The sequence below is a fragment of the Geosmithia morbida genome (assembly GCF_012550715.1).
Source record: "Geosmithia morbida isolate 1262 chromosome Unknown scaffold_7, whole genome shotgun sequence".
NCBI lineage: Eukaryota > Fungi > Ascomycota > Sordariomycetes > Hypocreales > Bionectriaceae > Geosmithia > Geosmithia morbida.
The window spans coordinates 441135-468199 of NW_023336194.1; the positions used below are offsets into that span (position 1 = coordinate 441135).

Sequence of the window (27065 nt, forward strand, 5' to 3'; positions counted from 1 at the left end):
AGAGCTCCAACGTCTTTCACCATGTCCGGTGCGCTTTGACGTCCTTCCCCCCCCCCCCAAGCATCGTCTCCGCGCAGCCGTTACTGACCTCATCATCACAGCCGGTGCCTACGACCGTCACATCACCATCTTTGCCGACAATGGTCGTCTCTACCAAGTCGGTACGTCTGAATCTCTATCCCCCGCATCCTCTCGTCTTACCGAGATGGCACCTCTGCCGTCGCAGGTCCGGACGGCTACGACGTACGTGGAGAGAGAGCCCGATAGGCTAACCATGGCGTCTACACCAACCCCAGAATATGCTTTCAAGGCCATCACGGCGGCCAACATAATGTCGGTCGGCCTCCGCGGCAAGGACTCTGCCGTCGTCGTATCGCAGAAGAAGGTTCCCGTAAGTCAGCACGCACCCCCGGGAGCGAGGACGGGCCCTCGTGCCGAGATGTACCGGCGGCTGACGTAGGACGACGCCATGTCGGCCCTGTACAGGATAAGCTGATGGACCCCTCGTCTGTCACGCACCTGTTCCAGCTCTCGCCCTCGGTCGGCTGCGCCATCACAGGCTCGATCGCCGACGCCAGGGCCTTTGCGACCAGGGCCCAGTCCGAGTGCGCGGACTTCCAGTACAAGTACGGATACGAGATGCCCGCCGACGCCGTGGCCAAGCGTCTGGCCAACATCAGCCAGGTCTATACTCAGAGGGTAAGCTAGCGCTGGACGAGGAAGAAGCAAGCAAGCAGGCAGGCAGGCAGGCAGGCAGGCAGGCAGGCATCGGCGACGCTCGTCGTGTGTGCGCGTGTGTGCGTGTGTGCGCGTGTGTGCGCGTGTGTGTGTGCGCGGTCTGGGATTGATCTGCTGACGCAAACGTGTGACGACGCAGGCTTACATGAGGCCGTACGGCGTGGCCACAACCATCATCTCCCTAGACTCCGAGTACGGCCCCCAGCTGTTCAAGTGCGACCCGGCCGGGTACTACATCGGCTACAAGGGAACGGCGGCGGGTCCCAAGCAGCAGGAGGCCCTGAACCACCTGGAGAAGAAGCTCCGGAACAAGGACCACGCCGAGGGCGACTGGGAGGAGGTGGTGGAGCAGGCCATCACGACGCTGAGCACGGTGCTCAGCATGGACTTCAAGAAGAACGAGATTGAGGTTGGCATCGTCGGCGGACCGCGCACCGACGGCCAGGAGGGCTCGAGCCCGCTGTTCCGCAAGCTCACAGAGGAGGAGATCGATGACCGGTTACAGGCTATCGCCGAGAAGGACTGAAGGCGGTCAGACGAAGCGGGCGGAGGAGGGGTTGAGATGGAGGGACCACGGCGGAGAAGGGCGGCATCTGCACATCAGAAACAGGCAGAAGGACGATGAAAGGCCGACAGGACACACCTGCGACTCATGGCCTGTCTCACGGGCGGAGTTTCGGGAGCGGAGTGACGGAGCAGAAAAAGGGCGTGCTCTCGGAGCATGAGCGGTCACTGCCAGATCCCGATGTTGCCGTGACGAGTACGACGAGAGATGCTCTGGAAGACGAAGAGGACATGTGCGCTTCGGCCTGGCCGTGTGATGGAGGGGGTTCCATGGGAATATATAATTTGTCAGCCTCCTTCTCCATCTTTCAATATGAGTCTTGTGTGTTCTGCGTGTCCTGTGTGTCATGCGTGTCCTGTGTGTCTTGTGCGTGTGTGTGTGTGTGTGTGTGTGTAGGTGTGTGGGTGGGTGTGTGGTTGGGTGGGTGTGTGCGCTGTATAACTCTTTTTTTCTTCTCTTTTTTTCCTCTCTTTTTTTCCTTTTTTTCCTTCTTTTTCTCCTTTTTTTTTTCCTCTTTTTTTCCCCTCTTCTTTCTTTCGTTCCACGATGCTGGGATTTCAGCACGGTCCAGAGTGATATCTGCAAAGAGAATCAAGTAAAGAAAGGGGAAGATGCTGCCGAAACATCTCACCTCTACTAGGATGTATACTCCGGCCGATACTGACGGATGATTAGTATTGTCTACGACTCGGATAGACGTATCCGTATGTGTTTTCTGCGTGTCTGACCCGTGTTGGGTGGCTGAGAGAGAGAGAGAGGAGGGAGAGGGAGAGGGAGAGAGTGTGTGTGTGTGTGTGCATGCGCGTTTGTACGTGTCGGATGTAATACTATGTATCGTGAATTAGGGATGGAGGGAGAAGGAACGAACTAGACCACAATGAGAATCAACCTACGAGACAAGAAGCAAAATGAAATGAAAAGAGAGATGAAGAAACGTGTGGTTGAAAAAAGCCAATCGAGGCCGTCTGCTGAACAAGTGATTTCCCGTTGGGAGTTGTATTCTGATTTTGATTCTTGCATAATATATCTTTCTAGGGAAGAGAGAAAGCCGATTGGTCATTCTTTTTTTTTTTTCTTTTGTTTCTTTTTCTTTCTAGGGACAAGGGGATTGTTGTCGTCAAAGTGTGGGGTGGTATATTCATATTAGGGTGTGTATGTGTGTGTGTGTGTGTGTGTGCTGACAGCTTTCTTTGGGAGAGGTGCTCACCAAAAGACGATGCAGGGGAAGGAGGAGAAGGAGAAGCGAGAAGCAGAAACGTATGCATGATCGCAAGGGGTTATGGTGTTGACGGCGCGGTATTCCCCCCGAGAAGGAGTTTCGATTTCTTCCCCTCCTTTTTTTTTTTCTTTTCTTTTCTTTTTTTTTTTTTTGCGACAGATGATGTGGCGTACCGGGGATTTGGCCATGTTGAGACCGGGAATACCGAAGATGGCCAGGATCTGGTACGCACGCTGAAATGCCCGGGAGTTGAATACAGATATCAATGTACAATGTATGTTGTGCAGTGTTGCAGAGAGAGTCACATTTACAAGGTGGGACACGACCCATCTAAAGAAGGCAGAAAAGGGGAAATGAAAGATGATGAATAAACAAAAGAGGGAAAAGAGAAGGAGAGGAGAAGAAGAATTCTGAAAAAAAAAAAAAAAAAAAAAAAAAAGACACAAAAAAATTCTAAAAAAGAATCATGATGCTTGAAACCAGCTGTCAAATGTTATACATGTATACATATATACATACATATGTACATGTATACATATAAACATATACATGTATGCATACAGACATATACATATATACATGTATATATAATCTGTATACGAACTCGTGGCAGCGGGGAAGAATGCAACGTTGGACAACGACGAACATGTCTCCCCTATGGGTAATACGTGTCCTACCACACTATGGACTCTACATCAGGCCAATGCGAACAGAGCAGGATATCGGTGGCTACGTGACCGGGGTAGTGATATGTCCAGTCAGTGTATCGTGATGATGATGATGCATCATGTGTACAGGTTAACCCGTACGCATGCTTGTTACATGACGGAGAGACAGGACTCTTTGCGGAACTCTCCCCCGTCCGTACATCATGCGGTACTTGAGATGTTCAGTCGCGTCCTCCTCTTCTTCTTCTTCTTTATTTTCCATTTCTTTTTTTCTTTTCTTCTTTTTCTTGGCGGTGATAGGCGACAAGGGAAAAAGACAAGTTCCCCTCGTACAATTGGTGAAATTAAAACAACTGTCTTCTTTGACAAGGCCCCCCCCCCCCGGTGTCCAACTGTGGATGCAAAGCAGCCGGAACCCTCAGCTACCGTCATCTTCACGTCGGGACCCCGGCACAGCCCGTGATTGGACGCTGGACAGGACAGATCTAGTCTCTTTTGTGTGTCCTTCTGCTGAGTCAAGACATATCCCCCAAAGGCAGACAGACACATGTACGGAAAGAGGGAGGGAGAGTGAGGGAGAGAGTGAAGGAGAGAGTGAAGGAGAGAGAGAGAGAGAGAGGGTGAAGGAGAGAGGGAAACAGGTCAAGGCAGAAAAAAAAAAGGATAGAATTCAAAATTTATATAATATATATATACATATATATATATATATAATATAAATATAAATATAGTATAGGAAGAAAAAAAAGGGTGGGTATTGCGCGTGGTTCGTTGCAAGGTCCCCCCGCATGGACGCCAGGTTCTTCCCAAATAGGAAAAGATGGATGCACACGTCTTTAGCTGACCTCCCTTCTGCTGCCCTGGTTGGTACCTTGTTATCTGTACAGATTATGATTTGCTTGTAATGAATATCCGAACCCCCATCAGAGGGCGTGTATCTGGTATCTGGCAGACAAACCACACGTCGTCACGTAATCTGTACTACTTGCCACACGACAAGAGGCAGGAGGCTGAAGAGGGAAAGAGCGACGGACCCAGATGGCGAGCAGTTTTTTTTTTTTTTTTTTTTTTTTTTCCGCATCTTCATCTTCATTCTCATTCTTCTTTTATTCTCAAGTGTTATATATACATACATACATATATATATAATAATAATGATATTTTTTATGAATAATACAAACTGTGATCCCCCCTCTCTCTCTCTCCTCCGTCCTCCAGAAACGACGAGATTGGAAACGGTCGGCTCATGATTCCAAGACCCTTTTTTTCTTTTTCACTTTTCACTGCCTGTCCAAATCTCCTTATAGGGCTGTATGACCAATGGGGCCTGTCGGATGGATGGGGAAGTACAAGGCTGCTGTCGTGCTGTCCATCCATCCCTTCTTACCCCCCCCCCCCCCCCCCCCCCCCCCCCCCCCATATTATTTGCGCATGTGTCTATCTGTCTTTTTTTTCCAAGAGAAGGAATAGTTATTTCTTATTTGTTATTTCTCATTTGCTCTTTCTGATCCCTTTGTTGATCCTGTCGCTGGCTCTTTCTATTGTCTCGCCTTTTTTTCTTTCTTTTCCATTCTCTTTTCTGACCGTTTTGACGGTCATGAGCCATCTCATTTGTCGATTCATCCGAGTCTACCCTTCTCCTAATCCTCCCCCCCCCCCTTCAACTCCTTTCTTTTCTTCGTCTCCGTCTTCGCCAGGTTCTCCGTCCTCTCCTTTTTCTCTGCACCCCCCTTGCCTGTTGATTGGATGAAAAGGCATGGGAGGGGGAGCGGTCCGTCCCACGGGTCGTCGTGGTGCCGGATGGTGATGATGATACCTACCAAGAGAGAGAGCAGGTTGAATATAACATCTCCTCTGTCGTCAGGATCCTGTTCTGTTCTCTGGCGTATAAGTTGATGCCAGCTCTCTCGACTCGTCTCTCTCTCTCTATCTCTTCTCCTTCCTGGTTGCCATTGCTGCTGTCATCGTTGCTGCCGTTGCTGCCGTTGCTGTTGTTGCTGTTGTTGCTGTTATTATTGTCGACAAGCAAACCCGGTTCTCTCTCTCTCATCTCATCTCTTCACGTATAATCGATGATTCGAACTTTCCCTTTCGGGATATCCTCTCACTACCTTTAAACAAGAAGAAAAGAACATTACACTCCTTCAATCATTATGGACGGATGTATGTTCCACCTCTCCTCCTCCCTCCCTCCCTCCCTCTCCCCATCTCTCAAACTCTCTCTCTCTCTCTCACACACACACACAACTCTCCCCTTTCAAATAAATCCAAAAGACACTGACATTTGAAAAAGTAAACGAGCATCGCACAGCTCGCGTCACAGAGCTCATCCACGAGTTTCACACCATACAGCACAGCATAGCCGCCGTGCCTACCGAGCCTCCCGACTCGGAAGACTATTACACCGAGGGATGGACCACCCTTCGTCAATGTGCCATCGACGGCCAGAACATTCTCGACTGCGCCGCCGACACCACCGTCCCTACCCCGGGGGGTGGTGAGGAGGAGCAGCGCAAGGCTGAACTCAAGCAGTATGTCTCATGTCTCTCCCATCCTCTCTCTCTCTCTCTCTCTCTCTCTTCCTTCTTTATGTTTTCTTCTTTTTTTCTCCCCCCCTACCTCTTGTCCTCTTCCTTCCTTGACCCTTCTTTTCTCTCCTCCTCTTCACCACGAGAACGCTTCTCGGACTACAGGCGCACAGACGCTCTGCTCTTGACATGTATGCTAAATCGAACCCAGAGTCCTGCTCGACGCTTACTCGAGACGTCATGAAGGTCAAAAGACCCGCATGCGTCAAGACGCGGTCCAGAGATGGATCGAGTGGCGCAGCATCATCCTCGCGGGGGGCAGACCAAACAGGCAGAACCGCAACCAGCTTTTGGCATGCGACCAGCAGCTTCACAGGGTCAGTCAATCAACTCCTCCCCACCCTCACACCCTCTCTCCACCGGTCCCCTGTTGACGAGAAGGGTCACCAGGAACTGGCTTCCATCACCGATGAGCTGGTCTACAGAGATTGCCAAATGTCCGACATGTTTGTAGGCCGCTGGACGGCCGAGGATCCTAGTCTTCATGCTGTCAAGCGCTGGCTTCGAGGACGGCGATGAAATCATCTCTCTCTCTTCATTCTTCTTCCATCTATTCTGTTTTACTTCATGTCTCCGTGTCTATTCTTTTTTCCCTGTTTTCCTATTATTTCCTTGTCATTTGTCCTTCATCTTTCGTCTTTCGTCTCTGTTTACATCTACTTCGCGAAAGCATCGGTGTCAGGGTTATAAATATCAAAGGGGTGGGGGGGGGGGGGGGGAGGTATTATGAAATCGAAAAGGAATGGAGAAATGGAGAAAAAAAAAAAAAAGGTGAAAAGCACTTGGCCAGGATTTCTCTGTTCTGGGAGGGATCCCGATAATATTCATGATTAGGAAGTCGATTAGAAAATAATAGAAAAAAAAAACCAGTATTCATATTAAGAATGAAAGTTTGCAACCTTGTGTGTCTTCTTCTAAACCAAGAATGAGATCCACGAGGATCTTTTGCCATAGCTACTGCTTGCTCTTGACGCACAGACCGATCCCTACTAAGGAGAGTACCATGGCAATACCGGTGTCTAATATTCTTGTCAATAAAAAAAAAAAACCTCTCTCTCTCTCTCTCTCAAAAAAAAAGAAGAGAAAATTTCACACGAGTTTTCCATGGGAGGAAGGAGATGTACACGGGACTACTTGTTTTTTAAAAAAAAGCTCACCTCGACTGATGACCTTGCCCTCAACGTACCAGTCTCCTAGGACGGTGAATAGAAAGGCCATCGTGTTGACAATGGGGACAGTCAAGCTGAGCTCTGATCGGAAGGGGTCAGTACACGGAGCACACACGACACAACACACACGTACACAGCATCTGATATCGTGCTTGGATAGAGAATAGAAGAGAGAGGAGAGAGAAGAATAAGAAGATAGGATACTAAAAAAATATGAAGAAAATATGCAAAAGAAAAACTCACCAGCCTGCCCAATCAAGAGGAAGAACCATATGCTCCCCGTAAGGTTGAGCAGCAACGGAACGGCATATCTCGGATTCCGCAGCAGATCGACGACGGCAAAGAATACGCCGTACAGCTTGGCCCTGACCCAGCTATCCCGGACGGCGGGCGTCTCCAGTACCGGGTGAGGTGGAGGGCTGTGCGTCTTGGCCGCTTTCCGGATGAAGGGGGTCGTGAATCCCCACGCTATACCCACGAGGATGAAGCTGAGGACATAGTTGAACACGGGGGGAGGTCTATCCTCTATGACCTTGTCCGTCATCGCTCCGCTTTCCTAGGTTAGGTCCAAGTTTCTCGAGCATGTATGTGAGAGTGTGTGAGGTACGAGTATATGCGTATATGCGTCTCCTAGAGAAAAGGGGGAAAGGGCTGGCCAATCATGTAAATGTTTTATGAATAGAGAGAAAGAAGAAGAAGAAAAAAAAGGGACAAAAAAAAGGGGGGGGGGGAGGAGAGTCTTTGTCGGCCGACTGCTTTCTCCGCACACAAAAGATAATAGCTGAGGTGGGGTTGGGGTTGGGGGGGACAGGGAGGGGTGTACGTCTGTTAGGAGTGTGTGTGCGCTCGTGTGTGTGTGTGTGTGCTTGATGATGATGTCGATGAGCAGACGTTGTGTGAGAGAGAGAGTGAAAGAGAGAGAGAGAGAGAGAGAGAGGTTGTTGTGTGGTGCTTGAGCAGTTGAGAGATGGCCCGTGGGAGAGAAACATCATTGGTCAGATGCGTGTCTCACCCCAGACTCCCCGCCACCTTTTGCTATCGGCACACCAAAGAAGCACAGCCTCAGCCTCAGCCTCAGCCTCATAAGGGGGGGGGGAAAAGGTGGGGGAGGGACCTGATGTACAGAGTAATTTGGTAATATTGTCGTAGTAGAATACCCCGTATATGTACATATATATGTACATGATACACACAAGATCACGTATTCACGTCTTGGGGGAATAACCTCCCTCTCTCTCCTTTGTGGTGCATGCCATCTATCAACAGTATGAGCGGCCCCTGCAGGCTACAGATGGACAGAGTACGAGTACAGGAACAGATTTCATCCTGGTTGGCTCAGATACGTACATTACATGCTGCATACGTTTCGCTCATACGTCTAGATGGAACGCCAATTGATGGACCTGTCGAGCTGCTTTCAGAGATCGAAGTGCATATCTGATTATTAATATTTAATATATATATATATATCATGTACTGCATCATGTACTACATCATGTACTGGTGGTATGCGAGCAGGTTGTGCCCTCTGCATCTTCCATGTGTCAGGCCGCATTTGCGTCCATCTCTCGGTTCGAACGGCCGTGCATGATAGGCCACACTGACAGCTCTCCCTCCCTCTCTCTCCCACACACACACACACACACACACACACACACACAAGGGGCCCCTCTTCCCAACTCGCATCATGAACCCTGCCCTGCTGAACCTGAACCCCATCTTCCCCGGCCCTTGCTGCTCGCCCGTACCCGTCCACGCGCTCTCACTCGCCGCCGCTCTTTGCAGGCCGTCGCAGATCGAGGATCTTACCCAGCTTCAACGTCCCCTTGGCACCCCATCCGGCCGGACCAGCATCTACGTCGGGCCTGACGGCGACGTACCACGACCAGGCCCTCCTGTCGAGCTCTCCCGGCCCCAGAACCCCGGCCCAGCTGGAGAAGAGCATGCGCAGTGCCCCCGTCACCCTCGCCAGGTTGACCTGCTTCTCTTCGTCGGCGGCCGCTGCCGTCTTCGTCGTCGTCATCGCCTTGCTGGTGCTACCCTTCTCGACGTCACCCTCGCCGGATGATGGTGATGTTGATGCCGCCGCTTCCGTAGCCGTAGCCGTGGCAAACGACCGTAGGAGATAGTTTCTCGCTCCTTCGGGTCGGTGTATGGCCATACCCGCCATGGCTGGGGCGCCGGCGGGGGAACCCCCGTTGCCGTCTTCGCCCCGGTCCAGCAGCGCCCATACTGCCTCGTCCCCGGAGAGCGTCCCGGCCGTGCGACGCTGAGCGGCCAGCGCCTCGATCACGCACTCCCTCATCAGACGCCACCTGTCGGGGCCCAGCATGACACCGCCGTACCACCGCGTCAGCACGACGAGCATGTTGGCCACGTCGGCCTCGCGCATCAGCTCCAGCAGGAACTTGCCGCACCCGCTCTCGCCGTCGTCGGACGACGCCTCCTGAACCAGGGGGGAGTTCCCGTACCGCGTGCGCACCGCCCAGGCGTTGTGGGATGCCGTCTCCATCTCCGGCTTCCGCGCCATCAGCGTCCTCATCAGCTCCGGCCGCGCCCCCGCAGACGTCAGCTGCGCAGTGTGCGCTATGAATGTCGATCCCCGGGACAGCACCTTACCGCTAGCCTTCCATATCTGCTGCTGCTGCTGCTGCTGCTGCTGCTGCGGTGCTGCGTTTGCCTGTTTACGGGTCTCCTCCTCTTCCTCATGCTGATGCTGCTGCTGCTGCTGCTGCTGCTGCTGCTGCCGAGGTCCACCGGACCACGTATACCCCCCGCGCTTGAGGACGGCAACCTCCCTACTCATGATCCGAACCCTAGGCTGACCCTCCGATAACGACCTCGCCGCCCCCGTCGCAGACTTGTCCATCCCCAGACTGACAGCCTTGGACCGTGAATTCGCACTCACGACCGCCTGGCCCAGGCTGAGACGGCTGCTGGGCGGCTGCTCCGGCATGGTGAAGCGCATCAGCTCCACGGCAAAGGCCAGCAGCAGGGGCGCCCGGTTCGTCACCACGCTCGTCGCCCGGATCAGCCCCTCGTCCTCCTCGGCCGGCGGCAAGGCCAGCGACTCCTCCAGCTCGTCGGCCGACATGGACTCGAAGTCTAGGTTGCGCCTGTGCAGCTCCAGCCTGGGGTGCTTACCACCCGACGTCGACGGGCCCTGCGACGACCCCGGCCCGTCATCTGCCGGCCGCTTCCTCGAAGACCTCCCGCGCGTCTTGCATGCCGTGTGCACGCTCTTGGCTAGCTTGGCGTCGCCGCCCAGCGCTGTCTCCACGTCTGCCAGCGGCGAGGCGGCGATCTGTTCGATGCTTTTTGATGCCGACTTTTAGCTTGTGGAATCTCTCTCTTCTCTCTTCTCTTCTCCTTCTTTTTTTTTAATGATGTGTGCTGTGGTGATAAAACTACCTTTTGAGGCTCTTGAGCTGCAGAGCTTGGACGTGCTTCATCGCCGTCATCATCGGCACGCGGCGCGACGTGAAAATGCGGAGCAGCTCTTGTAGGTCACCATGTCCGGCCATGAGTGTTTTCCTCCTTTTCCTCCCTCTCCAAAAGGATCCGTATACTCTGTGTACTTTGTGTGGTAGATTCTGGTGATCCAAAGATGCAGATGTGATGATGGGCACGTCAGATTGATAGCAATAACCGGGGTAGTGCACGTTGCGCAAAGATGGGGAGATGCCCGTTGGGCGATGACGGTACGTTGATGTACAGAAGAATATTATAGTATTACCGTCATATACTCGCCCCACAACCCATTCATTCTCTCTCTCCACACACACACACACGTCGTTTTCTCTACTCTTCTCAATCATCCCTTCTCACTACCACCACCACCATCTCCCCGCAATGCCATCCCGATGATATCTCCCGGCAGAGCGCGACCCGTACTCACACGCTGTACGCGGCAATGGCGACACGCCAGCTCCTCCACTCGGCGACCGCCCAGTACATCGCCCAGCAGCAACAACAACCAGCGGAGCGCAAGACCGCTGCGCGTACCGAACGAGTATAAGCCGTATGTTGCCCTCCCGCCATCCTCTCTCTTCTCACTCTCCCACCCTTTTTCCAAGGGAGAGGCTGACTTGTTTCCCAAGCCGTCGACCTTCCGCCACCACCGCTCCTCCTCCTGCCCCCTCCTCCCCCGACAACGACACCCTCCTCAACCTCTGGCGCAGATCATGGATCCCCCTCTCCGGCGCCGCCGTGCTAGCCAGCCTGCTGGGCTTCTACATATTCGGCACGGCAGCGGCGACGATACGCGACACGGCGGCTTCTCCGTGCTCCTGCGGCGTCCGCGACCATCACGAGCACGCCGTCCCCACCGGCAGACCACCGGCCATGACGGGCGACAACGCCGAGCAGTTCGACAAGGAGCTCAACCTGCCGGAATGGTGGATGGGCATCACCTCCCTGCGCAGGGACATGGCCGCCCGCGCGACCGGACACGTCCTCGAGCTGGCCATCGGTTCGGGGAGGAACCTTGAATACTACAACTGGGAGGGTCTAAGCGCTGCTGCTCTTGCCGCCACCCCCACCACCACCACTGCTACTGCTGCTGCTGCTGCTGCTGCTGCCGCTGCTGGCATAAGCAGGGCAGGAGGTGGGAGGGGAAGATCTCAGCCCCCTCCTCCTGGGATAGCATCCTTCACAGGCCTGGATATATCTGTAGACATGCTGGACGTCGCCCGTCGCAAGTTGGTCAGGACCGTACCGCCCATGAAGTCGTTCGCCACCGTGGTCCGAGCCTCCACCATGGCCGACCACACAGGCGGTCAGATGTCCTTCATGGACGACCGTCTCCGCCTCGTCAACTCGGACGCTCACAAACCTCTACCTCCCCCCTCGGATAAGTTTTTTGCTGCCGGCGGCGGCGGCGATGATGATGATGGCGGTGGTGGTGCTCTCCAAAATCAACAACAACGAGAGGAGAAGAAGGAGAACAAGTACTACGACACAATCATCCAGACCTTTGGCCTCTGCTCCGTCTCCGACCCCGTCGCCGTCCTGAAGAACCTCGCCTCGGCCGTCAGACCCGACACCGGTAGGATCCTGCTCCTGGAGCACGGCAAGAGCTGGCTGGGCATCGTCAACGGACTGCTCGACAGGAACGCACATCGCCACTTTGACCGCTACGGCTGCTGGTGGAACAGGGATATACAGGAGCTCGTCGACGAGGCCGCCCGCGCTACCCCAGGCCTGGAGGTGGTCCGCATCGAGAGGCCGAATATCTCCCAGCTCGGCACGCTGGTGTCTGTTGAGTTGAGGGTCAGGCAGCAGCAGCAGCAGCAGCAGCAGCAGCGAGGCGAGCAGGGCAAATAGGGAAAGCAGGGGAAAGCAGGGGAAAGCAGGGCAAGCAGAGTCGTACTGACCTCGCTTCCCATCATTCCCCACCCAGCCCACCTCTCATCAATTTAATATACATGTATCGATTCAAGCCAAAATACCAATCACACTCGGCCGGGTCATGACAACTGTATTCTACCACTACCGATACTTCATATCGTTGCACTGCCAGTGCGAGAAATCACACAAGAACCATCACAATCTGCTGAATCACCGATAGACAGCGGGAAGCTCGGGTGCTAATAGTCTTTTTTTTTTTTTCAATTTTGGTGACGACTGTTTCTTACAATGCCAAACTCCAGTAGATACAGAAAATCGTTCAAATCATCAGTCAGTATAAAACAAAAGCCTCGGCTCCCTCCCCACCCTTCCGTCTTCTTTTTTTTTTTTGCGCCGCATGCTCCGATATATGTGGAAAAAAAAAAGTGAGATGAGAGCAAATAAAAGCAAAATATAACAAGGATATATCTACTCCATAATAACGTATAACAATCTGCCCCTCCCTTGGATTTGTTGTAGTTTTTTAGTGGAGACTCCAACAAAAAAAAAGGATTCTTTTAGCAAATGAAAAAAGCATTCTTAGCAAGAAATGTCCCCATAAGGGACCCATCTGCGCGTGCCCATCGAGCCATTATGGGGCGCAGACTCATCCGAGCTATTGACAAGAGAGAGGTAATAGGGGAAAAAAAGGCTCAGGAGGGCGGAATTAGCACTCGTCTAGGAGACCATCGAGCTCATCAATCTCAATGCTCTCGGCGCCCTGACCCCACTCGAACAGCTTGTTGAGCTTGAGCCAGTTCTCGGCTGCGTCATCGTCCTTGCGGCTGGTGTAGGGCGTGAATATGGGCTTCATGGCAGGACTGGTGACAAGGTTGGCGGGGAAGCTGTTGGAAAACCAGACGTCATCGCGGAAGCCGTACTCGCCAACGTGGTAGCGCTCCGTTGCTTCCGACGGGGGAGGCGCCTGATTGAACTTGCGCTTCTGCAGGGTGTCGGCCGTCTGGGTGAACTCGCGCTCGTCCTTCTCCAGGGGAGGGAGATTGCTGGAAGTATCATTGGCGTTGCGTGACTGATGCCTGGGCAGCGACCCGATGGGAGAGACAGGCATGCAATCGTCGAGGTCCTGGGTGTCGTAGAAGTCGGGGCGGGGCAGGTCAATCTCGGGCGAAGGGCTCAGCTCCCGGCGGCGCTCCTCGAGCTCGTCAGAGCCGGAGTCGTCGGTAAGGGATACCGACGGAGTCGCGCCGCACACCGGATTGCTCTGCTGGGTGGCATCCGTCGAGGGAAGTGGTTGGCGGGGCATTGTGGTGAGGTAGTAGTATGTGCGGCGGGGGTGAGCAGGCTCGAGTTCTTTGGCCAGGTGACAAGGGGCCCGTGCGGTCCAGCACGGGCGCTTCATGTAGGAGCCTAGGCGGGAGGATATGATGGCACAAGGATTGGCAGACCTGTGGTGGTTCAAGTTAGTCGGCCGATTGACTACTTGCTCGCACTCAAAAGGGCGGAGGGCGGTGACATACTGCTGTACAGAGTTTAGCGACTGGCCGAGGACAGTCGCCAGGTCCTTGATTATGTGAGGCCTGTTGGCGGTCGACTCCAGCTGCGTGATGACGGCCTCGACAATGTCGTCCTTGACAGCCCCGAGGTCAATCTTTTTAGGAGCAGCGTCAGAGCCAGATGTAGCAGGAGGAGAGGGAGGCGGCGTCTGCTCGACGGCAACTGAGTCTGCGGCGGCACCGCTGTGCGACTTCTTGAGGCGCTTGCTCGGGTGGGAGTCAGGCGAGTGAGATCTCGAAAGCGAGCGGCGCGACGACGCTGAAGAGACGGAGGAGGCTGACGAGGTCGGCAGACGACTGGAGTTTCTCGAAGCGGCCTCGGCGGCGCGGGCTGCGTTGGTCATGGGGATATGAATGCCCAGACTGGGAAGAGAGAGTGACTTGCGACGTGTATTGTAAGGCATGATGGGCGGGGTGAAGTAGAGATGAGAGAGGGGTAGGACGAGGTTATGAAGCCGTAAATTATTGTGAAGCTGGTTGGTATGTGTAGTGCAATGATAATTATTCGTAGTATTATTATGATCGAGGGGCACGTGTGATACGTTCAATAACTTGTCTGTATAGATGGCGACAAGGTTGGAGATGAGTTGCTCCCTAGAGTACACAAGGGAACTTGGATCAAAGAGAAGGGGTGTTTGGAGAAGGACTGGGGAGAAGGGAGTAAGGGAAATAGAGGTGAGTGATGAGTAGGAAAACAATCGGAAGAGGAGGGGGGGTGTGGGAGGCGAATAGAGATGGGGGAAGAGCGAGGCGGTTGGCGGTCTAAGGGAGATGGTAGGGGTTTCAGGCCACCACTGGACTGGGCAAAAAAAAAAAAAAAAAAGTAAAAGAGATGGTCAGCGACCCAGAAAGACCCCAGAGCTGTGAACTTTTTTTTTCCTTCCTGCATCCATTCGTTGTGGTGCCATTGGTCGAGTATGCAAGTTCTGGGTCAATTTAAGTGGAGCATCAACGTCAGTGGGGCAGGAGCCACATCAAGTTCTAGGTCCCTCTTTCTTTCCTCGTCTCCCGGATTAGCGTCACTACTCATCTGGCTTTCGGCCGAGCAGTAGGAAGGAGGGTCCCTTCGGTTCTTGCCTCGTTACGAGTACGAGTAGAGAACAGCAGACTTAGGAAGGTACATTCCTTCCCTCTTTCCCTTATCACGCCCACATCGTTATAGTACATGTAGTAGCTTATCACATCTTCGGCTCATGCACAGATATTCTCTTTACTTTTTTTTCTACTCTTTGTTTCTCCTTTCTTTTTCTCCCACGCATGCAATTCATTCAGGTCCAGCATACTAATTACTACTACTACTACTACTACTACTATTACTGTACTCGTACGCAAACACACTGCCTCGTTACCAGTACAACTATCTGTACTAGCGGCGTATCGGCATCGTACATACGACCCCGGGGTCGAGAAGGAGACCCTACCCCTGCTGGGTATCCCTCTTTTTTTCTTTTTTTTTTTCCTTCCTCATCTTCTCTTCCCACCGTTCAATTGATGCCTCAGGGTCCAGCGTCAAACCCACTGGTAGCAAATGAACTTGGCCCCACCCGACTCACGAGGGAATGACGGACATGACGAGGGGAGTTTATTCTTTTACCACAAACCAAACTCTTGCCTGACTCGTAAGTTGCCGGATAAGTTGACTCGAGGGGGGGGAACCAATCTACTCGTGTCATTAATAGTCGACCCAGCTAACGTCTGCTGGCGCTGTACGCAGGTTGCATACATGTGCATCCATCAGCGTGAGCGGTCACTCTTGTTTCCCATCGCTAATTCGAGAGAGAAAAAGAGAGAAAGAGAGAGAGAGAGAGAGATGCACACATCCGGACGTGAGAGAAGAAAGGAAAAAAGGAAGGAATAAAAAAACCCAACACACGATCTGCTATGACTACGAGTATACGGAGTACATACGTACGAGTATCTGTACTAGTCTCGGACCCTCCCTGCCAGACTCCCCTCTGGCTCTTATACATGCCAAAAAATGAATAAACAACGTCTGGCTGGCTCCTTGACCCTGCTTTTGTGGATCTTTTTACATATGGCGGACGCACTCTTGCCAGATCGGAACGTCGTACGACTAATAATAACCAAGCATCCGACCTGGGCAATGGCCAGGGGCTCCACCAAGTCTTTTCCAATCCCTTTGCTTTTCCAATGCGCGAGCGGTCCGTCCCATGTCTGCTGTTGTGGTGAGCAGTTTGGCGGTGACGGCGATGGAGGTAAGAGCAGCATGGGAGAGCACCGCCGGAGAGCAGGGGAGGTTAGCATCTAACAATCAATCAATCATTGTTTCACTTCGGCTGACTGCACAGCATGGAACAGGGCTTTACGGTAGGGATGGATAATACATCATATTCGTACACACAAACATTATTACTACCTGGTCCTTCTCCTCCACAATCTACAGGTACAGGTGCACCCAATCCCACACCACATGTCTCGTTTCGTCGTGACCTTTCCGAGCTCTAGACAAGCAATATGGGTGGCGTCATCGAGACCCCCCGAACCTGCTCTATCAAACATGAAGTCCTGGCCCTCACTACTTGTGCGTCTATCGAGTACGATGACAGACTGGGGAGCTACCAGTAGCCGTACGAGTCGAGTAGCTTGGACTGACGATCAACCATATCCCGACGTCACCCATTGATCTAGACGGGCAGTCGCATGCTGCCCCAGACCGAGATCAACCACGGGGGACAATGCTACAACAGGCCAAACCCGCCAATAAACTATGCTTTATTCTTCCCATGTTCAAGCTGACCAGCTCTTGCTGTTGATGTCAGTTGTCTGCTAACCTGTTATTGCTGTTTGCTTCAGCTGCCCCGTATCCCGAGACGGATCCGTCGTCCAAGCAAGCCCCTTGAGAGTTGCAGGCGGCTACGTCGTCCCGCGCTACCCTCGCTGGCCAGAACCCTGAACTTGTTGCTCTTGAATCTTAGAGCCTCCGGAGAAGAGCACACCATGCTTGCGCCTAGTGAAGAAGCGGCGATACGGCATAATCCAGCTCAGCTGTCGACTGTGATGACAAATGAATCATGTATTACAATACAATGTCCCATACAGCAGGAGGATTCGAAGTCTCAGGCACTAACAATGGAAGGCCTCATGTATACCAGTCACAGACGGTATTGACAATGAACAGGAAGGCTCTGATGCACCTCGCTTGTCGTGGCCGGGCGTGGAGGACAGCCTGCATTGCCAAGCGTGAGTCACCCGAGGAGCAAGGTGAGAACGCGATGTTGCTGTACGTCCGTGACCTTGGAGTCATCGGGTGACGGCGACGCAGGGCAGAAAGAAGAGCATTCGAAATGACGAAAACACCCAACCCCCCCCCCCATTCTTGACGCTCTATATAGAAGAGTAGAAGACGATGACACTCCTACTTTTAGGCCCAGACGCTCTACATGCAGCCTTCAACCTTGCCGAGTCAGTTTCCAACCACCGCACCTAAACCACACCTTGGGCCAACCCCCACCTAAGTTAAGTCTCCAATCCGGTTCACAAATGGTTCTAGAGCTCCCGTTCATCACGCTCGACGTCTTCAAGACGCAGCGCTACGCCGGAAACCCGCTAGCCGTCGTCACCATCCCTTCGGACCTCTCGCTCCAGCCGACACAGGACCAGAAGCAGCTCATCGCGCGGAAATTCAACCTCAGCGAGACCGTCTTCGTACACGACGCCACGGGGAGCGACACCCGCAACATCGACACCTTCCTCGCCGACGCAGAGGCCCCCTTGGCAGGGTACCCGACCATCGGCACTGGCACTGCTGCGGACCTCCTGCCTCAGAATGTCCAGACCCTGGGTCACCAAGGCCGGCCCCACCCCGGCCACGTCCAGGCCAGCATCCCCCACTCCACCCGTCTGCACGCCCGCCGGCACGCCCGCCGTCTGACGCCCGACCTTGTCGCCCGTTGGCGCCTATCCAGACGAGCATGTCCGCTCCGCCCTCCTGTCCGCTCTGGTATTTAGCACCGTTACCCGGGATGGCGTCCGTCCTGGTCGAGCTGCCGTCCCTCGACAACACCCTGCGCGCTGCCTCCGCCTCATCCGTCCACCTACCGCCCGACCAGATCCTCGATCAGGGCTGGTAGTACGGCGCAGTATGCCTGTACTACTACCGCATTATAGACAGCGACGGCCACGGCGGCGACGGCAGTGGCACCGCCTCTGTCCGTAGCGTGTAGCCTGTGCTTATCATACCTCGCCACATCTTCTCCCGCCGCTAGGCCCGACCCGGACACCTCGCGCGCAATCAGTTATCGCATCATCCAGGGAATCGAAATGGGTCGCGAGAGCGATATTCTTGTTCGCGTCGACGCATGAGGCTCCACGGTCGAGAGCGTCAGTCTGACCGGTACGGCCTTCCAGGTCATGAGGGGCCATGTAACCCTACCATGACATGTACTTTGCACACACGCTACCTGTACTAGTAATATCACATAAAAACTGATGATAAAGTACTATATATATATATATATATATATATATATACATATATACATACATATATACATACATATATACATACATACATACATATATACATACATACATATATACATACATACATATATACATATATATATACATACATACATACATATACACATACATAAATATATATGCAACGTAGATTCAGAACCGATGTAAATGTTTTTTCTCGAAAAAAAAAAAAGCATTCTCTTCACTGTATTATGCCTCATCGCCTCATCATGCCACCCAAGATAAATCAACAAGACGGGGGAAAAAAAGAAAGAAAAAAAGGTAGGAAAAAATTGAGTGAATACTCCCCTTTTGTGTTACCATTATACCCGTTCCTCCATTTGAAGAGGAGAAAATAAAAAGGATTGGAAAGAAGGTTAAAAAAAACATGAGAATGTGGATGAACCAACCAACCAACCACCCCCCCCATCGCCAACCTATTTACGTCGCGTACTATCATACACATTGAGTACATTATATCTAACGTGGAAACATGGCTCGTTTCGGCCTTCCGAGCAGGGACGAGGCTATGAAAAGGAAGAAAAAGGGTATAGTGAGCGATGTGTTTCTTGTCCCCTCTTTTCGCAAAAAAATAATAATAAAAATACAGTCCACTTTGATACTTTCACAATCAACCCCCTCCCCCTTCCTGTCAAAACTCCGATATAATTACTCCGGTATATCCCATACGTTCCAACCATTCCATTCGTTGCTCTTTTTTTTTTCGTATAAAAGAAGTGGCAGAAAAATGTCCGTGGCAAGATCCGGCCTTGAGAGGGACAGTATATACCACATGATTCCCGTATGGGGAAAACCTGAACTTCTCTCGGCTTTCCGGCCAAAAGCTTCTCGTAGTTGTCCATCTCTGGTGTAGGACGTCGGTTCCGCAAGTGCGTCCATATACGCAAAGCACCAGATCCACCAGCTACGACGTAGTGGCTTTACTGTCCGGTGCGAAGGACCGTCATGAATCGTTCGGTAACCTGTAAGGAAATTGTCAGCACTTCATCAAGTGGACAGGAGAACTGTCGAGAGGAGGGACAGGAATAAGATGAATATACCTCGTGGTCTGCCTTGATGAATGGAAGCTCAAAGAACTGGTACTTTTGGTTCTTGAGCAGCTCCATGACCGTCGCCATCAGCCCCCACGGGTGAGGCCAGATACCGCCCAGACGCTCGAGCAGAATACGAGTAATGTCCTGTCGAAGCTCCGTCTCCTCCGGGTCGTTCATGTCTTTGCCAAAGATATAGAGGAGAGCGTGGGTGAAGAATTCGCTCTGCCCGCTGGGTGCACGTAGCTGGTTGGCAATGCTGGACAGGAGGTAGTATCGGACTACAGGCGGCACCTCGTGCACGAGCATCGACAGCATCACCACCTCGGGCTCGCTTCCAGTCAAGTTGGCGAGAGCACCCGGCTGGTCCAGTCGCTCGGCTGCGACGTTTCCGATGTGAAGGACGACGGCCCCGACAATGCGCGAGTTGACCGCCACCTGGAAGTTGCCATAGCTGGTGTCCTGGGCTGTGCCCTGGGACATGGCGTGCGCGACTTGCGCGATGACATCCTCGCTCGGCCCGTCCTGGAGCGCCTGGTCGAGCATACCCAGGAGACCGCTCTCCCGCAGGATAGCAGCGGCCTGCTCGTTGGATCCCGAGGGCGTCCTCTCGTCCTCGATGAGCCTTTCGGGGCTCTGCTGAGGCTGCGCCGAGAGGATCGTGTTGATCAGCTGCGTGCAGTGGGGCGGAATGCTCGCGCAGAACCTTCCGCTGTGAGCAGACATGAAATCGGGGAAGTCGTGCTGGACAACAACGAGCAGCTTCCACGTGGCGCTGTAGAGCTCCTTGGTCACGTGCGACACATTGACCATCTTCAGCTGTTCACCTATGCAGTCAAGCAGCTGGGACAGGAGCTTGGCAAACGGCGCCCAGCCCTCGTTATTGGGCATCGAGAGCAGGGGAGGGAGGAAGGCACGGTGCTGGAGGAGAGCGACCCAGGCGTAGACAAAAGCCGGGAGGCGGACGGGGCCCAGACCGGCAAACCTCTCGGCAAACCTGAGAAGCATCTGCTGGCGTTCGCCCTCGGTGAGGCCGTCCGACATGGACAGTGTCTGGTGCAGCAGCATTGACAGAAGACGGAAGAAGACCCTCTGGTTCATCTGTTCACCGCGCTTGATCTGGTGGTGGTAGATGACCATGGATATGAGAGAGAGTACCGCGTCCAGGAAGATGACACGCGAAGTTGACATTTCTGTGTGGGTGCTGACAAAAACGCTGATGAGCGTTGCCAGAGCGTCGACGGTGGCGAAGAGGTCACCCATGGCACGGATGTGCAGGTTCTGCTCGTAGCGGTCCACCGACATGTCGAGGGCCACACGGACAAACTCGAAGAAGTCGTCCCGATCACGTACCACCTGCTTCGCGTGCAGCTGCTGGATGAAGACCGTCATAGTCTTCTCGGTAGCGTTGTAGTTGTTCAAGAGGTTCACCCACTCCTCAAAGACGTACTCCATCTGGTCGCGGCGGAACACTGCCGCGTCCTCGCCCTCTGGCTGAGAGGGCACCGGCCCCATCATCTTCGCCTTGAGTCGCTGTGCCAGTACGGATCCGGGTTCCTCGTTAATCCATGTCCAGGCCACTTCCAGAGTACGGACAAAGTCGGCAAACAGGGCGATAGGGCGATTGTTGAGCAGTGCGAGGTCCAGGACATGGTCGAGGAATTCGAGGGAGCCGTCCTTCCTAGCCTCCAGAGCACGCGAGAGGGCCTGGTCGATGGCCTTCCAGTCCAAGAGGTCGGTGCGGATAAGGGCGCTGAGCAGGGGAAGGCTGAGGAAGTTGCTGCCCGGCTGCTGGCCAAAGATGGAGCGGACCCGGTTGTTGACGCTGGGGCCCGAGATCTTTCGCGCAGTCTCCAGGACATGAACCAGGCTCTCCAAAGTCAGATTATCGTCCACCTGTTGGAAGATGATGCTGCTGATCTGCTCCACGGCGTAGATGGCAAATTCCTCGGAGCTCTGGGAAGCCTTGATGATCAGCTGGACCAGGGCGTCGACAACATCGAGCACCGGGTGGGGGCGCGGGAGTCCCATAAAATGATCCTCTCGGGCCTCGGCAGCAACCCGCAGGAGCTCCTGGAGAAGCTTGTTTGTGCGGTCAACCAGTACCCGCATCTCCAGGTGGTAAGCCGGGGTACGGCTGTTGGCCAGGCTGTTGTTCGTGCTCGGGGGGGCAGGAGGGTAAGGCTGCATCTGGCCTCCAAGATGCTGGACGGAAGGCGTCTCGGCGGGCGTGGGCAGGCTGGGGATCGTGCTGTACTGCTCCTGGAGAACCTCGTTGGCTAGCGACCTGGTGGCATCCGAGGTAGAGGGGGCATGAGACGGGCCGGCGGCGGAGGCCGTCGTGCTACGGGGCTGCCGGCCAAACTCGTCGTAAATGGCCATTTGCTCAGGTTTCAGGCCGTTGATGTTGGGACTGAGCTTGTAAGGATTGGGGATCGTCATGGACCATCGGCTGGCGTTGGCGTCATAATAAGGCTCATCGGGACGCGTAGCCCTGTGTCGTCGACGGCTCTCGAGGTCCCTCTCAATCATCTCCTCGATCTCGGGGATGGCGCGCTCTTCAGCCTGCTTCTCGATAATGCTGCAGGCTAGGTCGATGTTTGAGTTGACGCACATAATGATGGTGCCCTCGGGAAGGCCAGAAGGCAGGTCACCAGCCAGGTTGCGGACGTAGTTGGTGAAGTTTGCCCGGAGTGGCTCCTTGGACGTTACCAAGGCGAGACTACCCGCGGTCGCCTTGACCATGTTAATGGCCGAGTTACGAACACGGTTCTCGTCAGGCTCCGTGACAAAGTCTTTGCGGATCATCTGGATCGTCGAGATGGCAGCAATCGTGACCGACCTGTCCACCACGGGCTGGATGATGTCCTGAAGAGCCCGGGTGAGCGCAGTCAGAACAATTTCATGCAGTCGACTGGTACTGACAACCATCTCGTTTGCCGGAGGCACGGTGATCATGGGGCCGAGGTCGGGGATTGTGGGAGCAACGGAGTGTGACTGTAGTCCGTTGCCAACAGTGGGTCCGAGACCGTTCAGCGAGAGATTCTCGAAAGCGTCCAGCTGATCTTGAGGAAGGACATCGGCCGCTTCGTCTGCTGACGGTCGGTTAAGGATCTCGCCCGAAGGCTCGATGCTCTTGTGATCCAAATTTAGCCCCTTACAGAGTACCTCAATCTCAAACTTGAGGTTGAGCTTCAGCTCGGCATGATGATACAGATCTATCAGGAGATAGATGATGTCCATCAGCCAAGGGTTCGGAGGGCGGAAGACGGCAGAAGAAGCCCCCTGCAAGAGGACCTTGCAGACGAATGGAATGACCACGATCAGGCGTTTGGTGTCGTGGGCCTCTATGAGCAGCTGCTTGAATGCAATGTTCTTGTGCTTGATCGGCCTATCCCGCGCCAGAGTCAGGAGGCCCAGCCAGCCGCCAAGGTTCTTGAGATGCGTTCTCTCCGTCGAGTTCTGCATGGTCGCCTCCGAATTCAGCATGCGGGCGACACTGATATAGGTCTCACGCAGCACCTCGCCCCAGAGAGCGTTGTCTTGAAAGAACCTGATAAGCTCCAGATAGACGTGGTGGTAGTTCGGCTGCATCTTGGCACGCTCCTCGACAAGGTGACTGGCAAACCACTGCTGGTGGCGCTGCTCCACCGTGTCGCGAAGCTCCTGGTACATAGACCCAAGCGTGTTCTCCGTGATGTTGTTCAAGACAAACTGGATCCTATCTTGGGCTTCCTCTCCGGGGTCCTCAAAGGCGCCCGGGGGCGCCGGATCGACGGAGATGGCGCTGAAAGCTGGGGCCGGACGACTAACAGCAGACTCATCGGAGTTACCGTTCGTGAATGGCTCCGACCCAAACCCAAGGCCATGAGGAGTTCCCGCGCTGTTGCGACCATTGGAGACGTCCTCCTCATGCTCACGCACAGTCTCCTCGGCCTTCTTGTAGGCTTCCGTACCCTGTAGACCTGGAATCTGCAACAGTTGCTTGCAGAAGCCGGGCCATTCACGGAAGCGAACCAGAAGCTGCATGAGCGCCTGCAGGCCGAATTTGTACATGGGGTCGTCTGGAAGGTGGTCACGGACCGCCTCTAAGATCATACCGAGGCCGATCTTAAGGGGCAGATCCGATATGAGCTTGTGGGATATTATTCCACCGAAGAGGACGGCAGTGGTAGCGAGTGCTTCCAAGGGGTAGTCGACGTAGTGGTTGTACTCGTCGAAGAGACCATGGATCATGCAAGCAAAGACATCCTGATCCAAGGGCTCGCGGGAGTGCTTATAGCGGTCGAGGATGTCGACGATGTGGCGCACCTGAAGCTCGTCGCCGTACATCTTCTTGTAGTGTTCCTCCATCTTGCTGTTGGCTGCCAGGGGCAGGGCGTTACCTTCCTTTCCAGCCGCATCGATGATGTCATCGTAGCCTTCCCCGTAGTTGATGAGGCGGGGGTAGGCCGTGATGCAATGGCGCTGAACGAGGATCAGGTCTTGCACCGGTGCCTTTGGCAAGAAATCCTCGAGAATCTGCAACAAGGCAGACACAGTTCTGACCTGCAAAGTCGTAGTCGTCTTGGTGGGCACTTGACCATCTGGGGGTCGCTGGAACTGAATCTCCAGGTTTGCCTTGATCATGAGGAACTGGAGAAGAGTCCTGGATATTTCATTGCTCCTCTCCGCATTGAACTGTGCCCATTTAGTCAGGTCCAAGTAGCCTTCAGCATGTGCCAAGGCAGCCAAGTCGATTCCAAAACCATTGGGGAGATAGACCAGCTCATCAAGCCAGTTGTGCTTGACTGCGTGCTCAAAGATCAAGGGGAGGTCCAGAGGCTTGACTGCGTGCGCATCTATGAGACGCTGGGTGACCCATTCTTTGTCCTTCTTCCAAAGGCTGTCGAGAACAAAGTCGTGATTGGGTGGTGTCTGCTTGTACAAGAAGTTTTCGAAAAGAGAACTGAGGGTGTCCATTGCCATGGGTGCCCATGACTGCCGTGGGACCTCGAAGGCCGAAACGAGGAAGATGTCCAGATTGGGGACCACGACCTCCTGGAAAAGGCGTTTGGCCTCGATGGTTTGCGATGCGTGCAGAGAGCTAAGGGCAACGTTGAAGATGGAGGTTAGAGCAGCGACGGAGACCAGTGGGTGACGAACAGCAACTGCGGCTCTTTCCTGGACCTTGGGTGGAGAGTTGGCATAGTCCTCTATAGTGATGCTTCGGGTCAGGCCAGGAATCGTAGTCGCGTCGAGCTGATCGGGAGAAAGGGATGCGTAGGCGCTAACAAACGACAGCTGGGCTTCGGTCTCGTTCCACGAGCCACCCCAGAGCCGCTGCATGTCGAAATTACTATTAGGTTCTTGTGCAATAGGGAGCAGAGCCTTGAATAGTTGGAGAAATTGCGACGAGGATATGCGTGCCGTGGGCTGGTCGAAGAGGAGAGCAACATCGGTCCAGCTGAAGGGTTGTGAGATGATCTGACGCAGGGCAGCAACAAGAGCAACGACATCGTGGCTTTGGGTCTGACTGATGGAGGCAAAGGTGAGAGCCGGCGCCACCTGCTCGGCACTGAGAGGCAAGTCACTAGGCCTGTTCTGGAGGTAGGAGATGCAGGTCTCCTCGTCACGCGTGAACTCCGGTCCAATCTTATAGATATACCGTGCCAAAGAGTTCGAGGGGTGGTCGGCTAGAACCCTGGCGACATCGAAGGCGGCAAGAACCTCTGATGGCGGAGCTTGATCATTCTTGATGTAACGCTTCACCACGCACTGTTGTAGGTCTCGCCGGGACGATGCGTTGAAGTTCGGAGGATGGTTGTTGAGGAATCGTTCAACGGTGAGGGCGACATGCTTGGGGGTGAGGTCGGCATGGGCCTCGAGGTCTGGGCGGGAAATGATGTCCATGAACATGGCAAAATTGGTGGATAGAATGGCGTCGGCTAGGCAAGGAAGCACCCAAAGAATCAGTCACGGGCCCGTGCAAAACGTCAACGGGAAACAAACTATCTTGAACCAACCTTTAGTCTTCAAGTCCGAACGTGTTCCGCTCTTGAAGGCTAGTGCAAGCAGAGTCTTCTCTAGCGCATCTAACTTGAAATGCTCCATGAATGTCGACAGATCAAAATCACGAAAGATGTCTTCGGTGCCACTTTCGATGGACTCAGCTATCTTTGCAGCTTGGTCCACATCGTGGGCGATGCTCTTCATCTCCCCGACGAGTATCTGGTAGTTGCCCGGATTCGCCACGGGGCGGTTCAGGCCTGGAAATATTTGCGGGGCATTGCCGGCAACCAGCCGTGTGAAGTACTTAGAAAAGACCTCCATTCCGTGTTCGTCGATGAGCTTTTAGAAAGAGCAGGCAATGTTAGCAAGGCCCGTCGACGGCCGAGACGGAAGGGGGCGGGAAGAGGTAGTGCTGACCTTCTTCAGCTGTTCGAGCTGTATATCCAACTTGGCTCGATCCTTGTCGTCCTTGATGGTGCTGAGTAGAAGATAGATTTGGGCGACAACGATCTTTGTCAGGGAATTGGTCCCCGTTGGGCTGCTAGTGCTGGGGCTCGCGCCAGCACTGAAGGCAGCCGTCTGAGATGGATGGGGAGAATGAGAAGATCCTGTCTGAAGAGAATGTGCAGCAGGATTTGGTGAAAACGATCCCGCTCGAGGTGGTGGGACCATGGAGGTGTATTCGCGACTATCGGGGGGGAAGAACGAAGCTCCTGCTCTCACGGTCGAGGCAGGGGAGAGGGGCGGAGAGGGACAACGGACGTTGTGAGGCTGGAGTAAGAGGTGCTGGGTAGCAATGATCCCTTCATGGAGTTACTGTTCGGTCGTAAGCTATCACTGGGCGAAAGCGCGACGACAAGAGAGGGGGACTCGATTGCTGCGCGACGCTGGCAGTGGAAGCTGTATGATTTTTCTTCCGACAATGATGATGAAGCGTGTCAGGTTACTGGTGTAGATATTACGTCTCGGCCGTAAAAGGCAGATGGCTGCCGTGCGCAGCAAACTAGGGCAGGTCGAACTTTGATGGAGGGAGGGGGGGTTCAAGGTTCCAGGTGCGGTGCGGTGCGGTGGTGGGTCGGTGCGGTGGAAAGCTGTGGCACGGCGCCCTGGCAGAAAAAGCGATGCTGTGAAGCAGAGGGCACACGTGAGACGCGGAAGAAAGCCCAGCCACTGCACGGAGTAGTAGTATTGGAACAACAGAGAGCGGCGATGATCAGGTCGTGGAAGGGAGTCCGCGTGGAGGGTCGAAGGGCGAGCACTGTGGAGGGATGTGGTTGGGTTTGGAGCACAAGTAGAGGAATGTGCCTGGCAAAAACTGACGGATACGGCCACAAGTCACTGTGAGAGCCCCCGCCACAGGCCCGTTGTCAGCATCTCAGCCACTGTCCTTCCGTCCGCCTGTGTCGATGTCTCACGTGACTCGATGACTCCACCGGCGACTTTTGGTTGTGTGCATTGTCTCAGTGTCTCTTGTGTGTTTGTTGCCCTGCCAACGTCATAAGCACCATCACCCTAAACAAACGACTGGCACTTGAGATCGATGCTACTCGCACGTGGACCCGCCCTCCCTCAATCTGAAGACCGATTACTGCTCGCAGAAGTCAGCAAACCTCAAGATCATCTTCACTTTTCCAGGACACGATTCACGAAGTCCGAATCACAAAACGTTTCCAACGTCACAAACCATATAC

The 27065-nt window shown here is 53.9% G+C and overlaps 10 protein-coding genes across 10 annotated transcripts; 5 read left to right on the forward strand and 5 right to left on the reverse strand.

The window, feature by feature from the left end:
• Nucleotides 1-21: 21 nt before the first annotated feature.
• Nucleotides 22-1264, forward strand: GMORB2_6978 (20S proteasome subunit alpha 1; the record flags this gene model as incomplete). The annotated part of the gene is made up of 5 exons (XM_035468943.1): nucleotides 22-28; nucleotides 102-161; nucleotides 297-391; nucleotides 487-699; nucleotides 878-1264. 5 exons carry the CDS (start codon nucleotides 22-24, stop codon nucleotides 1262-1264), a joined length of 762 nt encoding a protein of 253 aa, XP_035321323.1.
• A 136-nt stretch (nucleotides 1265-1400) lies between these two features.
• Nucleotides 1401-5494, reverse strand: GMORB2_6979 (uncharacterized protein; the record flags this gene model as incomplete). The annotated part of the gene is made up of 3 exons (XM_035468944.1): nucleotides 1401-1547; nucleotides 2696-2755; nucleotides 5489-5494. The coding sequence occupies 3 exons, from the start codon at nucleotides 5492-5494 to the stop codon at nucleotides 1401-1403; spliced, it is 213 nt and encodes a 70-aa protein (XP_035321324.1).
• Nucleotides 5495-5503: 9 nt separating this feature from the next.
• GMORB2_6980 (uncharacterized protein) lies at nucleotides 5504-6297 on the forward strand (the record flags this gene model as incomplete). Its single annotated transcript, XM_035468945.1, has 3 exons — nucleotides 5504-5721; nucleotides 5930-6095; nucleotides 6160-6297. Coding segments are annotated over 3 exons (522 nt in total), but the record flags the coding sequence as incomplete, so codon positions are not given.
• Nucleotides 6298-6732: 435 nt separating this feature from the next.
• On the reverse strand, nucleotides 6733-7491 carry GMORB2_6981 (uncharacterized protein; the record flags this gene model as incomplete). The annotated part of the gene is made up of 3 exons (XM_035468946.1): nucleotides 6733-6764; nucleotides 6936-7028; nucleotides 7191-7491. 3 exons carry the CDS (start codon nucleotides 7489-7491, stop codon nucleotides 6733-6735), a joined length of 426 nt encoding a protein of 141 aa, XP_035321326.1.
• Nucleotides 7492-8709: 1218 nt separating this feature from the next.
• GMORB2_6982 (uncharacterized protein) lies at nucleotides 8710-10471 on the reverse strand (the record flags this gene model as incomplete). Its single annotated transcript, XM_035468947.1, has 2 exons — nucleotides 8710-10261; nucleotides 10359-10471. The coding sequence occupies 2 exons, from the start codon at nucleotides 10469-10471 to the stop codon at nucleotides 8710-8712; spliced, it is 1665 nt and encodes a 554-aa protein (XP_035321327.1).
• On the forward strand, nucleotides 10460-12272 carry GMORB2_6983 (methyltransferase OMS1, mitochondrial; the record flags this gene model as incomplete). Its single annotated transcript, XM_035468948.1, has 3 exons — nucleotides 10460-10473; nucleotides 10900-10968; nucleotides 11129-12272. 3 exons carry the CDS (start codon nucleotides 10460-10462, stop codon nucleotides 12270-12272), a joined length of 1227 nt encoding a protein of 408 aa, XP_035321328.1.
• Nucleotides 12273-13002: 730 nt separating this feature from the next.
• On the reverse strand, nucleotides 13003-14193 carry GMORB2_6984 (uncharacterized protein; the record flags this gene model as incomplete). Its single annotated transcript, XM_035468949.1, has 2 exons — nucleotides 13003-13741; nucleotides 13814-14193. 2 exons carry the CDS (start codon nucleotides 14191-14193, stop codon nucleotides 13003-13005), a joined length of 1119 nt encoding a protein of 372 aa, XP_035321329.1.
• Nucleotides 14194-17350: 3157 nt separating this feature from the next.
• GMORB2_6985 (putative epimerase YddE/YHI9, PhzF superfamily) lies at nucleotides 17351-17940 on the forward strand (the record flags this gene model as incomplete). Its single annotated transcript, XM_035468950.1, is given in 2 exon segments — nucleotides 17351-17810; nucleotides 17819-17940. Coding segments are annotated over 2 exon segments (582 nt in total).
• Nucleotides 17941-17951: 11 nt separating this feature from the next.
• GMORB2_6986 (uncharacterized protein) lies at nucleotides 17952-18172 on the forward strand (the record flags this gene model as incomplete). Its single annotated transcript, XM_035468951.1, has 2 exons — nucleotides 17952-17957; nucleotides 17978-18172. 2 exons carry the CDS (start codon nucleotides 17952-17954, stop codon nucleotides 18170-18172), a joined length of 201 nt encoding a protein of 66 aa, XP_035321331.1.
• Nucleotides 18173-19272: 1100 nt separating this feature from the next.
• On the reverse strand, nucleotides 19273-26046 carry GMORB2_6987 (CCR4-NOT transcription complex subunit 1; the record flags this gene model as incomplete). The annotated part of the gene is made up of 4 exons (XM_035468952.1): nucleotides 19273-19314; nucleotides 19393-25310; nucleotides 25389-25713; nucleotides 25792-26046. 4 exons carry the CDS (start codon nucleotides 26044-26046, stop codon nucleotides 19273-19275), a joined length of 6540 nt encoding a protein of 2179 aa, XP_035321332.1.
• Between the last annotated feature and the right edge of the window lie 1019 nt (nucleotides 26047-27065).